Below are 15487 nucleotides of genomic sequence, written 5' to 3'. Positions count from 1 at the left end.
GCTTTCCATATTTTCTCTTTCTTTTTCTTATTCGTCCACCTAATTTTTCACTAATTTTTTCTTTTACCCTTCTTATTTCATAATTACATCTATGTAACAATGGGGTTCCCCAATTCACAAACAAAAATTTGGGAAACTCCCCAAAAGTAACACAAATTGTCTTACTTTTTTTTTTTGGAAGCTCCTCTAAAAACAGTGGAACCCCAAATGTTGGGGAGCTTTGTGCAACAATGAGAAGCCCCATATAAGAAGAGAGAGGACATATGGGGAGACACCTCCCCACCTTTATGGATGCTCTTATCTTATCCTTAAAATGTGTGAATATTTGGCTCATCTATAACTTAGACCATATCTCTTGCCTAATGAGAATTTGTGTCTATTCTATTAGTTTCGTTTGACTTTCTAATTCAAGCTGGCCAACAAAAAAAGATTGGAATGGTTTACGGCTACTGGGTGACTTGGCACTTGGCACTTGGGACACTCTCCCCTACGGAGCGGGCAAGTGGGCTTGGGTCGGGACGGAGGTGGGCCGAAGGTCAAGTGGACACAGGCCTGGTGTGTTTGTGTGGGGTTGGGTCGGGCGGGGTGAATGTGGACCCAAAACCACCCGGTGTCAGTTCTATAGGCGGGCTAAGGGCGAGTTGGGGGCGGCCGGGTAAAATCTTCAGGATCCGTGCACGGCCTCGGTGTGGGGGCGGATCGGGTCAGGCTACGTACGGGTAGACTTGGACAAAAGTGCGGGCCAGTTCAAGCCGCACTAGCCCGACCCGCTCCAGGGGCTTCCTTCTCATTTGGCCCTTTCACAACCCACCCAACTTGTTCCCCTAATCGGGCTTGGCTTGGGCTCAGTCACTCAAACCCACACTGCCTGGCCCGCATGCCCGCCACCCTCTTTGCCCAACCGGTGGCCACCACATCCTCAACTCGGACCGCCTCAATCTGCCCACCCAGGCCTTATCCCCTCTAGCTCGACCCACTTTCCAGGTCTATGCACGGGCCAACCGAGGGGGGGTGAAAAGTGTCTGAATTGGCATGCGGGGTGCGGATGGGCCGATTGGCCCTTGTCTTTGACCATCCCTACTCTCTCCAAACCCGCATATGTGACCTGGCAAAACCCGACCCGACTCGACAAAACCGATCCGACTCGCCTGATATCGGACCCGTCCGACACCCGAAAATACAGAAAAATAATAACACCTGAAACCAACCTAGTCCGATCTGATATAACCTGATTCTTAATAACATCTGATAACCGATGTAACCCAATCTCATGACACCGAAGCCGGTTGAACGCGACAAAGAAGAAACCCGACCCGAGTAAGACTTGACTAACCCATACAAACCGAGATGATTTCCCTTACAATTGCTAGTCTTAAATAATTGTAAGATCCATGATGACTAAGTGCGATTAATCGAGATGTGAGATTGCAGGGGCGGACGCAGAAATTTATCGAAAGGGGGGCACAAAATTTTTTCCGAAACATTATTTTTTATTTTAAACCGCATTTTTTTATTACGGATTTTTTTTCCTCCCAAAAAATAGAAAAAGTAACTAATTTTAATAATTTTTTTAGTTTAAAAATTAGTATTTTATTTTGAACTTTCTTCTGAAATATTTAAATTTGAAATAAATGTACTTTGTAAATAAAAATAAATAATATCTCCTATGATAAGATATATTATATTCTAATATTTAAATAAACATTAAACACAAGTGGTTCAATGGTAGAGAAGGTAGTATGTAACCTCAAGGTAAGGGTTCAAAGATGGGCCTTGAGATCATTACACAGTTTAACAAAAAATTATTTAATAAAAACTTAGGGCACCAAGAATAGAACCTGTGACCAACAAAAAATTATTTAATAAAAACCTAGGACACCAAGAATCGAACCTGTGACCTAGAGCTGATCAAATGGCCCAAGCCCATTGGCCCTACCCGGCCTAACCCGATTTTTTGAAGGGCTTGGGCCTTTAGTTTTGGCCCCAAAAAGCCCATGGGCCGGCCTAAAAACGCCCAAAATATTTTGGGGCCGGGTTTTGGCCAAGCGTTTGGCCCGGCCCGGCCCGTATTTATTAATAATGAATATTTTTTTCTAATAAAACCTATTAAAGTAGCGTTAAAGTTATACCCAACTCTTTACAAACTCAAGTATATTTTTTTAGATTTATAAAACAAAGTATAAATAACATAAATCATATCTAAGAATGCATGATTAAGCATTCTAAAGTGGCGATTTTTGTCATTATTTTATTTTAGATAGCAATTCATATGCATTTCATATTTTGTGCAATTTTATACACTATGTATGTTTTAAAAGTTGTAACTGAAGGTATTACGCTAATTATTTCCTAGGGTAAGTCGTAAATTTTAGGGCCTGAAAAAGCCCATTTAGGCCCAAAAGGCTGCATTAGGCCGTAAGGGTCGGGTTTGGGCTTGCTAAATAAACCCACACATCTGGCCCGACCCGGCCCGGCCCACACAAATGGGTCGCTTTTGTTAGAAAGGCCCGGCCCAAGGCCGCATTGGCCCGGCCCATGATCACCTCTACTGTCACCTTTCAAGGGTCAACTAAAAAACTTACCAACTGAACCACATAAACCTATTAATCATTTCTGTTACTTATAAAAAAATTATCCCGAAAAATTCATGGTGGGCACGTGCCCATCCGGGCCCCCTAGATCCGCCCATGTGAGATTGTATCTTGTGTTTTGTTTGATATTTGGTAAATTTATAATCACTAAATTTTTTTGTATGATGTTTTCAACTGGTGTGAGGCGGGAAAGTTAAGTCATGATTATTTAATTTAGCAGTTTCCTCATTTCGAATCTTCTACTACCTAGACGTGTCTTTGAGGACAAAGCCACTACTAACAAGTCATAACCCCATTATGTAGAAATACAAAATGGAGAAAGGGGGTGACTTAAAACTATTTAGGAAAGTTTATGATATTTTCCACGTTTTATTGTAAAAAAATTAGGCGATTAGTCATTATAAATACTCGTATAAGACGGTCTTAATTACAAAATTATCTTATAACGAGATATTTTAATATTAATTTTATTTAATATGATTATGTATGGATTCGTTATATAAATAAGTCTCCCTTAAGACGACAATATTCGTCTTAAGCTTAAAATTGGTCAAATACATATCACTAGTGTATATAAGAATTAATAAGGAAAAATAATATATTTGTTTAATATGTACAAGTGGTATGATACTTCATCCGTCTTAAACTTAACACGGATAATGTCATCTTAAATGAGAATTTGTGAAAATCATATAACACTGTCTTACACAAGACTAACCTGATCATAAATTAATACACTCTCCATTTTATTTTTAGTACTATCTGGCAGTGCATTTTAGCTAGTTAGTTTAACTAAGGTCTTACACTTTTAGACCGAAATGGATTCGAGTTGAGTTGGACTTAATCGAACTTAATAAAGCTGAACTGAAATTAACAAATTGTAGCTAAACTAAAGTTAATTGAATTTAATTGAGCAAATAAGCTATACTAAATGTAGTTGAATTGAATTGAATTTAATTGAGCTAAATTGAATTGAACTGAATTAAGATGAACTTACTTGAGCTAAGTGTAACAACAAATTTGCGTTAATCAGCAAATAAATAGATAAAACACAAATAGATGCAATAAAATAATAATTTTATTAATTCAAAAGATTTCAGGTACAATCTACTAGTTATTCTACTGATTTAATTTTCGCACTGAATGAATAATATGAGGGTCTTGATTTGAAGACTTAATTCTCCTTTGATGAATTTGATTTGATTCTTCAATTGACGACAATGGATGCTTGATGTCGGATCAAAGAGTAGTTTAATATCCAAATCTGGATGAATAGAAATGTATAAGACTTTCTGTTTGTTTGTTTTACCGTAACACATGCAAATGATGCAATCAATTACGGAGTATCTATCTTTTCCGTTGACTAGCTTTCTAGTCACATGCACACACTCCACATTTTGTGGAATAAATTTGTTGCGGTTGTTGACTAATGACTCGGTAAAACTAGGTGTCGTAAAATACTAGAATTAACCTATTAAATTAACAATTTATAAACCAAATTCAACTCTACACTATGCAATTAAGAATAGTAGTAAAGGGAAGTAAGGGTCGAACCCAAGAGAAGGGAATTAAGACTAAAAACTTGAATTTAGACTAATGGAAATGGACAAAGCACAAGACTATAAACAAACAATGGTTATCAACAATGACAAACAATAGATGAACATAGACAAAAGGGGGGTTTTGAGTTGATTTGTGACATGAAAACAAAATAAATTTGCAATCTTGTCTAACAAACAATTTAACAAACACTTAGTGAGTAAGAAAATTCAATATTTAAGAGGACTTGATGTAATCCTTCCTTAGTAACCAACAATGATAAAGTTTGACTCTTTTGTAACTCTCTTCTTATTATCCACCCAATACTCTCTAGTCAAGATGCTAACATACACAAATTAAACCATCCATGTATATTCTTCAAGTTTAATCAACAATTCATTAAACCATGAGTGCAAATCAAACATGAGCATTAAGAATTATGCCAAGAAAAGAGGCTAGGATCAATTCTCACAAGATTAAACCATACAAATGAGAAAAGACATGAAATTTCCTACTTATTGCATGAATCCTTTAAACCAACTCAACATACAACAAGCTTGCTCCAAACAATCCTAGATAGATTAAACCATTTCTCTAGAATTTGCAATAGTTGAACAAATAACAAGCATGGATGGTCAACCCAAAGATAAACTCATTCAACATAAGACATTAAGCATAAGGAAAGATCAATTGATAGATAAAAAGAGATTAAAAGAGTCTTACAATACCAAAGTTGGAGACTTTGGATGAATTACACCAAGCAAAGAAGGATTTAGCCTTCCATAATCTTGTTACAACCCACAAAATGAAGAAAGATTAACATCCAAACCCAAAGATTACAATTTTCGTCCTAAAGTACCAAGTTTTCTTAACACACAAGCCTTTTTGAATTATTGCTAAACAAGATGAGATTTAGGTCTCCAAAATGTGAACTATTTATAGGGCTGCACGAAATTTTAGGGTAATACGAAAATTTGGGCTTCCATTTAAGCCAACGGGCTAAACAAAAGTCACGAGTACAAAGACATCGAGATGATCGCCTGGGCTGGTTGGTTGGGATCAGCGCGTGTGACTAACGTGGCTGGTGGCGATCGCCAAAATGCTCGAATGCGAATTATTTCTTCACTTCTCAACACGAGTTCTCCACTACTTAGCCTTCATGCTTCCTATCAAGGAATGTCGGCTCTCCGCAATGGTTCATGTAAGGTCGTCTCCGCGTGATTGCTTGTCTACTAGTGTGGCTAGATGTTCGTGCTCGGGATTCCGGGTTCTCTCCTCATACGAAGAACCACACATGAATCAAAATGCATTAGTTGTGACAATCATCGGGACGGGAAGATTAACTCTTTACTCCGACAAAATGACCCTTAATTAAAACATACTTGGCCTAAAAAGGCCCTTGTGACTCGACACTTTTTGACTCTATCAAACTCCCCCACACTTGGACTTTTGCTCGCCCCGAGTAAAACTCAAGGAAGGCATTCGGCAAGTCCATAAGCGGGTGTGGGATTGAATGATCACTCTTCCCTCACTACAACCTTCTTATAACTTTCTCATTGACAACCACCGTAAAAGGAAAATATAGACTCAAAGGTGACACAAACTCTTCTCTCACTCACCCTCCTTAGATCATCCCTCACACAAGACACGACACGACTCCAACTCCGACTCATCACGCAACTCCACCCTTCTTATATTACCAAAGTAGAAGTGGTCACTCTTGCCTTATCCCAAGGCAATAGCAAAAGTGACCCAACCAATCCTCCAAATCATTCATCTTCCCTTATATCACCCCCTTATCACTCCAAGCAATGCAAGTCATGCTACTAAGTTGACCAAACACCAACAAAGATCAACAACCTATTAGCCAACATGAAAAACCACCAATTGAAATAATTTTCTTTGACTCAAAAAGAAATTAAATCCTAAACCTAACCTCCTTCCAAGACCCTCCTGATTGCTCCCTTCTTATCCCTCCATCTTTTTGGTGTTGCATTTTTCAATTTTTCGATTTTTTTTGTTTGAAAATCCCTCATTTTGCCTAAGGTGCCCTTTCGGGTTTTCACCTTAGCTTTTTCCTTTCCTCTCATCGGTGGCTCGCAACTCGATTCTTCATTTTGCCCAAAATGCCCTTTCGGGTTTTCATTCCGTCCTCGTCCACCTTTTCCAATCTTGCCTAGGTGCCCACCCTTGTGAGTTTTCACCTAGCCGGAATTTTCAATTTTTTTTTTTTTTTTTTTTTTTTTGCATTAAACAACAAGAAGTTTACATATATTACAATTCATATTCCTCCCCCACACTTACATTCCACATTGTCCTCAATGTGGAGGAGGTCACAAACTTTGCTTCAAAAATGAGAACCCGAGGCACCCCTTTGATCATCGGTGCCTTGGTTCTTCCATCTTCTTTCTCTTTCGCTTGTGGCCCGGGCATAGCTTTGGTCCTTATCTTCTTGGGTGATAGAGGGTGGGATTGTTGGGTTAAGAGACATGCTAAATAGTCCACTAACTATCCCAAGTGTGTCCTCTTGGGTCCTTGCATCGTAGTATGAATCTTGGATATACTCTTGATATCTTTCATTTTGGACCCCAAATTGGTGGTCCATTTGGCCTCTCCACTCATTTTGCTCTTTCCACATGTTTGCATTGGCCGTCATTGTTTGGTCAAGTTGTTGTTGCCAACGACGGTTAGCCTCTTGGTTAGCAATCATTTCCCTCATCAAGGCCGTTTGATTCGTTGCGGCCTCCTCTATCAACTTCCCTCTATCATCAACCACACTTCTCCATTGATCTAGATTCTCCAATCTTGGCGTTTGTTGTTGTTGCCAAGAATGGAGATTCTCCACACGTTCACTTATGGTAGTGAAAACCTCTCTTGTCTCTTTGAAATAATCGTACATATTTTGTTGCCAAGGAGCAACCGGGTCATGAGAGCCCTCTCCCGCTTCATACATAGGGGTGTCCATGTACACGGGAGGGTCATTTGGTGCCTCCTCTTCGTCCTCATCGGAGTCAAAGTCCGATATATCCATACGACAATAGAAGTTCCTACCATGGGTACCACTTGGCAAAAGAGAATTTTTAGGCCTTGGAAGCCTCAAGTACTTTTGCTTGTCGGGACCCAACCAATACCCTTTAAGGGGGTTTTCCCTCACTTTCTTAAACATCTTGCACTCCCCAAGAACAATATCATTGTACAAGGGAAGACCTTTAGTCTTGAAAATGTCTTGGGATTCATCAATGTCCCCCTCAAAGTGTGTAACAAAGAATGTGATTGCGCTCCCACAATTGATACTCCCTCCCGAACTTTTGGTCTTGTGAACCATGCATGCATCAATAAAAAGTTGTACCCAATCGGGCACTCCTACCCCCTCCGGGAGCATGGTCCACATGGTAGCTCGGATCTTTGATTTGACCTTAGTGGGCTCTCCTATGGCATAGAAGATGGTGGTTATGAAGCGGGTGAGGAGTTGTACCACGGGGTTGGTGCAATAAGAAATCATGTTGTCATGTTTAGCATTCTTTGTTCCCACAATCTCGGTCCAAGCCGCATCACTCCTCTGCCCGAGCATGAGAATGGGAGATGGGGTTTTGGAAATGGACAAGACCTCCCTCACTTGAGTATGGGTAAGGGTGTGCCACTTTCCATTCACTCTAAACCGGATTTTATTCTCTCTTCCCTCCGCCACATTACACTCTGTCAAGGTAGAAAGGAACTCTCGGGTGTAGGAGGTGTAGGTGTAATCCCATAACTCATCATCAAAGTATGCTTCTAGGCCCACCTTAGCAATCATAGCCCGGGTTAGAGTGCCCATGCCTAGGGCATTTAGGGTGTGGGGGGCAAGGAAACGGGTGGTTTTGATTGGTTGTTTTTGGTGTAGGCCGAGTTTTTGAAAGATTTTTGTTTGGTTGGCATCTAACCCCTCCTCCCCGGTAAAAATTGGTTCCTCCACATTTTCGGTCTCCTCTACAACCATTTTATTAGATGGCCTTCGGAATGGGTTTAAGCTTGACATTCTTGTACCTACAATAAAGTTGATGCAACACAAACAACACAAAATATGGCACTCCAAAAATTTTTCATTCTTTGGGACAATTCACCAAACACTTGGTGTGCACTAGCTCAAGAAGGTTTTCAAAAGCTTGTGTTTGGTGTTTGTCTTGCCTCACCCAGAAAATTTTTACCACCAACAACAACTATAGCATCAAGAGACAGCAACTAATCCAACTAACTCACTAAAACAAGACTAATTCGGATTAAAAGAGAGCAAGAAACATGAAAGTTGAGTTTGGTTGTTATACCTCCCCGAATTCCACAAAATAATGCTCCTTGTTGCTCCTAGTTGCTCAAAAAACCGACTTGGACCCTTGAATTCCAATCCTTTAGCTTGAAATTTGAAGTCTTGAAAGTTAGGGTTCTTCAAAAATTTGGGGAAAAATTCTGATTTTTGGTGGAATCAAAGGTATTTTGTGTTTGTGATGGAAGGATTGTGGTCAAAAGATTGAAGGATTGAAGATTTGATGAATGTTGGGAGGAATTTTGAGTGATTTTGGGTGGAAATAGGAGAAGAGTTAGGGTAAGGGTATTTGTTGTTCTTCGAAAAATCTGAAATGAGGGATAAGGGATTGTTTTCGTGGTTTAGTTTAGAGATAAACCCGCACTGTAGCAAGAACGGCAGTCGAGACTGCCGAGGGATTTGGCAGTCTGCCAAAATCCCTGATTTCGCATTTTTTTCGTTGGCTAAATTTTGGTATTAAACCAAAATTTAGCTAATGAAACTTCACCTCTTCCTTGCTCTTTCCCTTAACATGCTCCCATTCAATTCCCTTTCCACATTTTCGGCACTTCACCAATGACACGCTTTCCGAGGTAGTGTAAAAATCAACTTCAAAATTCATAGAAGGATTAGTAACTTCATGAATGTTAATGCAATTTGTTAACAAGAATGTAAATAACGGAATGATAAATGACGTGAATTTAAATTCTACCTATAAAAAGGGAAATTCTACACTAAAAAGGGGATATTTATAAAGGTTGTCGTATGTTTAACGTCGATGGCTCGACTTAGTGCTTCTCAAGATCATGCTTGGTAAATGGGGTCTTCCAAATTGACTTGTTCAACGATTTTTGCTTCCATGCCTTCATGATACTCTTTAAATCGTTGTCCATTCACCTTAATTGTATTTCCCGTGCTTGGGTTCTCAACTTTGACCTCTCCATGAGAGTGGACTTTTCTCACAATGAACGGTCCAACCCACCTTGATCTTAGCTTCCCGGAGAACAACTTTAACCGGTTTTGAAAAACAAGAACCTTGGTACCTTCCTTGAAAACCCGCCGGCTTATCATTCGATCATGCCATATTCTAGCTTTCTCTTTGTATATGGCGGCATTATCATAAGAGTCAAGATGGATTTCTTCAATTTCTTGAAGTTGAAGCTTCCGATGGAGGCCCGCATCATCTATGCTTTGGTTGAAGGATTTGATGGCCCAATAGGCTCTATGCTCCACTTCCAAAGGAAGATAACATGCCTTTCCATAAATGAGTCGGTACGGGGACATACCAATTGGTGTCTTGTAAGCGGTGCGGTACGCCCAAAGAGCGTCATTTAACCTTTGACTCCAATCTTTCCTATCGGGGTTCACTGTATTTTGTAAGATATTCTTGATCTCCCGATTGGATACTTCCGCTTGCCCATTGGTTTGTGGGTGGTAGGCGGTGGAGACTTTGTGCACGACCCCGTACTTCTTTAACAACCCTTCCAAAATCCGATTACAAATATGAGTCCCCCGATCGCTTATTAATGCTCTAGGATAGCCAAACCTTGAGAAGATATTGTTGTGAACAAAGCTTGAGACCGTCCTTGCGTCATCATTCCTAGTTGGTATCACTACAAGAAATAGGTCCTTTACCGTCCGTTTTGGACGGTCGGTAAATCTCTAATTCGGTCGGTAAATAGCATTACTGACCGATTTAAGGATATTTACGACCGACAAAAATCGGTCGGTAAATATGGACGGTAAACATAATTTACCGACCGACTACAAGCGGTCGCTAATTTAAGAAAATTACCTACCGATTTGGCGGTTGGTAAATTGAAAATCGGTCGGAATATAAAGGAGTTGACCAGTCAACGAGATTGGTAATAGCGGTCGGTAAATTGAAAATCGGTCGGTAAAATAATAAAATTACCCACCGAAAACGGTGGGAAAAAGTAAAGTCGGTGGGTAAATAATGGATTTACCCACCGACAAGCGGTCGGTAAATTGATTAAATCGGTGGGTAAATTTTTTATTTCGGTCGGTAATTGGTTTTTTCGGTCGGTAATGTTGTGGAATGTGAAATTGGGCAGAATGTTTTCGGACGGTAAAATTATTATATCGGTCGCAAATTTGTCTTTCGGTCGCTATTTTATATTAGATTTGTGTATATATTTGCTCATTTGCCATCCCCTTTTGCCATGATTTGTTCCTGCAAATTTCTACAACTTAGTGTACACATTTTTTGCCAACAAACAAGCGCTTCAAATTAACAAAGTCTTCTACATTCATTGCCAAATTGTCTCAAAATCATACCAATTACACAATCCAAGTCTTTTATACACCACTACATTGTCTTATACATACCAAGTCTAGCTAACCCGCATTCAAATGAAACAAGTCTAGAGTTACTTAACTAACTTGATATCCTACACCGGCTCCTCCAATTCCGCCTCAGCCGGAATTATCATCGTTTGGATTATGGGGAGTGTTCAAAAAGTTAGTATTGCAATGGTATTGAGTTTGTGATTGAAACATTTTAGTCAAGGTTTCAATTTGTCGTCTCATTTCTTCTTGACTTCGCAAATTTTCTTCTTGACTTTTCAATTGTTGTTGCTTCAATTCTTCTTGACTTTTCAATTGTTGTTGCTTCAATTCTCTTGACTTTTCAAGATTAGCTCTTCTCTTTGCATTGATTCCTCTCTAAACTTCCTAAACTCATCGGCTTCTCTTTCACGTGCCTCCATTGCTTGAGTTAGAACACCGGGAATATAGGTTTGAGAGGCGGAAGACTTACCTTTTTTAGAAGTAGATGGGGTTTCAGTGTAATACAATGGGGCGGCCGTTCCCAAACCAAAAATAGCTCCCTTTACGAATCCTTTATTCAAATCAAACCAAATGGCATTAGGATCTACCGGTTCTCCTCTACTTTCATGGTCACGTACCCTTGTTAAATAATCTTCCTGCATTATCGCAAAAAAGAACAAATTAAAATAATAACATAGCTAATATTTGAATAAAAGTTAAGTGGTCCATACTCCATCCCATGTTCATGTTCAGGTTCAACATCCTCAGCCACCTCCAATATTATTATATGAAAAAAGGGGGCCATTATGTTAAGTGATGCTTACATATTTTTTCTTTGCTTTCGGATGGCTCCATACTTCCTTGCCATCGATCATCTTCCTATGAGTATCAAGAAATAGCTCGACTGTATTAGGGATCTTTCCCTCCCTATCCTTCGCCTTTGAAATACCAAAACAAAGAATCAATTTCAAGGGACATACTTATATAACAAGACACTAACTTGTACAAATAACCACTGTGTGAATCAACAACTCAAAGAAATTCTTTTCAATATGCAAATGTGATCTTTCTCTTTTATGTGTAAATGTGATCTTTTGCATAATTTGGGCAAGTCTTTTCTTGAGTTGTGATTGTCGGCGGTTTTCTTCTTATTATCCATCACTGTGTGAATCAACAACTCAAAGAAATTCTTTTCAATATGCATGACATCCAAATTATGCCTTAGCAACAAATGCTTCCAATACGGTAATTCCCAAAATATACTTCTCTTAAACCATCCCGTTTTCAATTTTTTCAACTCCTTAAATTCAGCATCTGTACCGTCAATGATAGTTGGATAATCACGAATATTCTCCCAAATTTCAAATCCGGACATTATTGGAGGGGGTTCATCATTTTTTTGAAACTTATTCTTGAGAAAGGATGTTTTATTATAACGGAATACGTGGTTAGTGGATAAGAAATGTCGGTGACAGTCAAACCAACACATCTTACCTCCGTGAGGAAGCCAAAAGGCCTTTGATTCTTCCATACAATAAGGACAAGCAAGTTTACCGGCAGTTGCCCAACCAGAAAGCATGTCGTAAGCTGGAAAGTCATTGATGGTCCATAAAAGAGCGGCTTTGAGCTGAAAGTTTTGTTTCTTCGACACATCGAAAGCGGGTATACCAACCTCCCACAAGTCTTTCAACTCTTCAATAAGAGGTTGTAAATAGACATCCAAGTTCTTTTTAGGATTTTTAGGACCGGGAACAATCAAGGAAAGAAACATAAACGGTTTCTTCATGCATAACCATGGCGGTAGGTTATAAGGAGTAAGAATTACAGGCCAACATGAATAATTATTCCCAAATTGACCGTATGGTTTAAAACCGTCTGTGCACAAACCAAGTCTAACATTTCGAGGCTCTTTGGCAAAGTGGGAACATTTTATCCAAATGCTTCCAAGCCTCACTATCACTTGGGTGAGCGAATGTACCTTGCACACGAGGGTTTTGATCATGCCATCTTATTGCCTCCGCAATATTCCTAGTTGCATAAAGTCGTTGCAATCTTGGACCTAGAGGGAGGTAGATTAAGAATTTGTGAGGTATGCTCTTTCCACTTGCAGGTTTTGGCTTGTACCTATCTTTGCCACACTTCTTACATTTTTCAAGTGACACATCTTCATTCCAAAAGAGCATACAACCCTCTTCACAACAATGAATCTTTTGATAGGGAAGTTGAAGAGCTTTAAGCAATTTTTTTGCGTTATAGAATGTGCGGGTCATCACATTATCCCGAGGTAAAGCATCTTCAAGAAGTGAGGCAACCTTATCTACACATTTGTGCGATAAGTTATCCTCACATTTTATGTTAATAAGCCTTGAAGTTGCTTGTAACACTGACATATCGCTCCCCTTATACAAAGGCATCTCCGCCGCTTCTAACATATCAAAAAAACTCTTCAATTGAGGGTGTGGAGTTTCTTCTTCACCGATAGGAGGTTCCTCCAAAAGGTCTAACGCCGTGTCTCCTAAACCATCTATTACCATGTCTCGATATGATCCGCCAATGGAAGCGTGGGTGTTTGGTTCATTGTTGGGTATTGGAAAAGAAAAAGGCTCACCATGACACACCCATTCATAATAGTTCCCCGTGAAACCCTTCCTAATAAGATGTTCGTGCACCACAAATTCACTCAAGTATTTCATATTTTTGCACTTGACACATGGACATCTAATGAGTTGTGAATGACTAAATTCATCTTGGGTTTTAACATATTCTATAAAACTATTCACCCCAACTACATATTCATACTTAACCATTTTTCTATCATCCACCCGTTCATACATCCATTCTCGTTCCACCCTCTTCATTATTGTTCTATATAAAAAGAGAAATACAACTTAGGATAAAAAAAGACATGAATGAACTCATTAGCAATAAGAAAATAACTTAGCTTATAATTATACTAAGTAAGCTAACTGCTTAAGTCTATCAAACATTAATTAACTAAGTAAATCACAACATTAATTAAACTAATTTTAACAAATTTAAGCCTAATTACTCTTATAAATATCACAATATCAAATTTCTAACATCCCCAACTAAACAACATAAAATTAAAAACTCCAATTTCACACAAACTAAAACATTTCTACATTTAAATTCAACAGGTAGAACAAACATATCATAAAGAAGTAATAATCACTATATCTAAGTTACAAATTCTTGTTTAAGATCGTCTTAACTTAGGACGGTGAAATTATAATAGTTTGTGAGACAACTTAAATTAAGACGATCTTAAACAAGAATAACTGAAGTCAAATTATATGTCCCACATTTCATGGCTTGTATTTTGTATTTGTAGATACAGGATCATGGGGAGTGTCTAATTCCATTTGTGCTGCGGCTTGCGTGATTTTTAATTGTCTCTGGAAATGATTTTATGTTGGCATTGTATGATGATTCTAGAGTTCTTTCATCCAAAGTTTGATTTTTATAGTCCATATATCAGATATATCTTCAAAATTTTCCCTACATGCCCTTGAAGTTTCCTGCCTCCACCATCTTATACTTATAGCAAAATTGAGCACCCTATGGCTGAATTGGCCTGATCCTTCGTAAAATACGTAAACTATCAAATAAGTTGCATTAGGTGTGAAAGAATGTATGGACATTATGATCATCCCTGTCTCTGTCCATCCTTTCAAAGACACTACACCTTCCGAAATTTTGAAGAAATAATTCTTATGAAGTTATGTGCACTATCCGATAATGAGCAAGCGGATTCAAGTTTTATGTTGGATTTGGCAGTTGTGAACAACCATAATAACACTACTAATCTAATTTGTGAACACACCCAGGAATCGTGCTTTGCTTGCAATTTAATAAACATCACCAATATTAAATTAAACCAAAACCTAACCCTAACTTCCCCAATTTCACCAAAACCTAACCCTAACTTAAGCAATTTCAAAATTACATTCAAATCCTAACAAATAATCAAATATTACACAAACTTAAGTCTAAACAACCATAATAACACTACTAAAACAATTAAGAACAAAAAAATTATGGAAAAAACATACCTAAATAAAATTAGGAAAAGGAGAAAGAAGAGGTTTCAATCGGCCTGACCACAGTACCGGCGGTGAGGTGGGTCCAGTGAGGGTTGCTCCGGGAGTGTCGGGACGTCGACGTGATGTGGGTCCGGCGAGGGTGTGTCCGGCGAGGATGGATCAGTCGTGTGGTAAATTGTGGAGTATGAGTATGTGGTTGTGGTAAATTGTGGAGTATGTGTTTGTAACCCTAATATGTGTTTGGTCGTTTTTTATTTTTTTGCTTTGGTCTATTTACCTACCGATTGTTAATTCGGTCTCTAAATTGAGTATATCGGTGGGTAATTTAATATTTAGAGACCGATTTTATAATATTACCGTCTGAAAGATAATCGGTGGGTAAATTACCGACCATATTTAATTTACCAACTGATATCGGTCGGTAATGGGATTCAAAGACCGACTTTTTGAGCGGTCGGTAAAATCGGTTGGTAAACTTCTTGTTTCTTGTAGTGTATAGCCTCGAACCATTTTGAAATATAGTCCACCGCCAATAGGATATAGAGATACCCATCCGACTTGGGGAATGGACCCATGAAGTCTATCCCCCACACATCAAAAACCTCCAAATAAAGCATCGGTTGTTGGGGCATTTCGTTTCGTCGTGAGATGTTGCCAACCCGTTGGCATTTGTCACAAGTATTGACGAAAACGTGAGCATCTTTGAACAACTTTGGCCAATAGAACCC

General features: G+C 38.9%; 1 protein-coding gene across 1 annotated transcript; it reads right to left on the bottom strand.

Moving 5' to 3' along the window:
* Positions 1 to 12587: 12587 nt before the first annotated feature.
* On the bottom strand, positions 12588 to 13553 carry LOC141630256 (uncharacterized). The gene has a single exon (XM_074443103.1). The coding sequence runs from the start codon at positions 13551 to 13553 to the stop codon at positions 12588 to 12590; it is 966 nt and encodes a 321-aa protein (XP_074299204.1).
* Between the last annotated feature and the right edge of the window lie 1934 nt (positions 13554 to 15487).

Source organism: Silene latifolia, chromosome Y (genome assembly GCF_048544455.1).
Source record: "Silene latifolia isolate original U9 population chromosome Y, ASM4854445v1, whole genome shotgun sequence".
Taxonomy (NCBI): Eukaryota; Viridiplantae; Streptophyta; class Magnoliopsida; order Caryophyllales; family Caryophyllaceae; genus Silene; species Silene latifolia.
Note: the sequence above shows the minus strand (reverse complement) of the source record. Positions and strands in the feature narration are given on the sequence as shown.

Excerpts from the sequence above, each read along its gene's own strand:
- LOC141630256 (XM_074443103.1), bottom strand. The coding sequence starts at position 13,553 with ATGAAGAGGGTGGAACGAGAATGGATGTATGAACGGGTGGATGATAGA.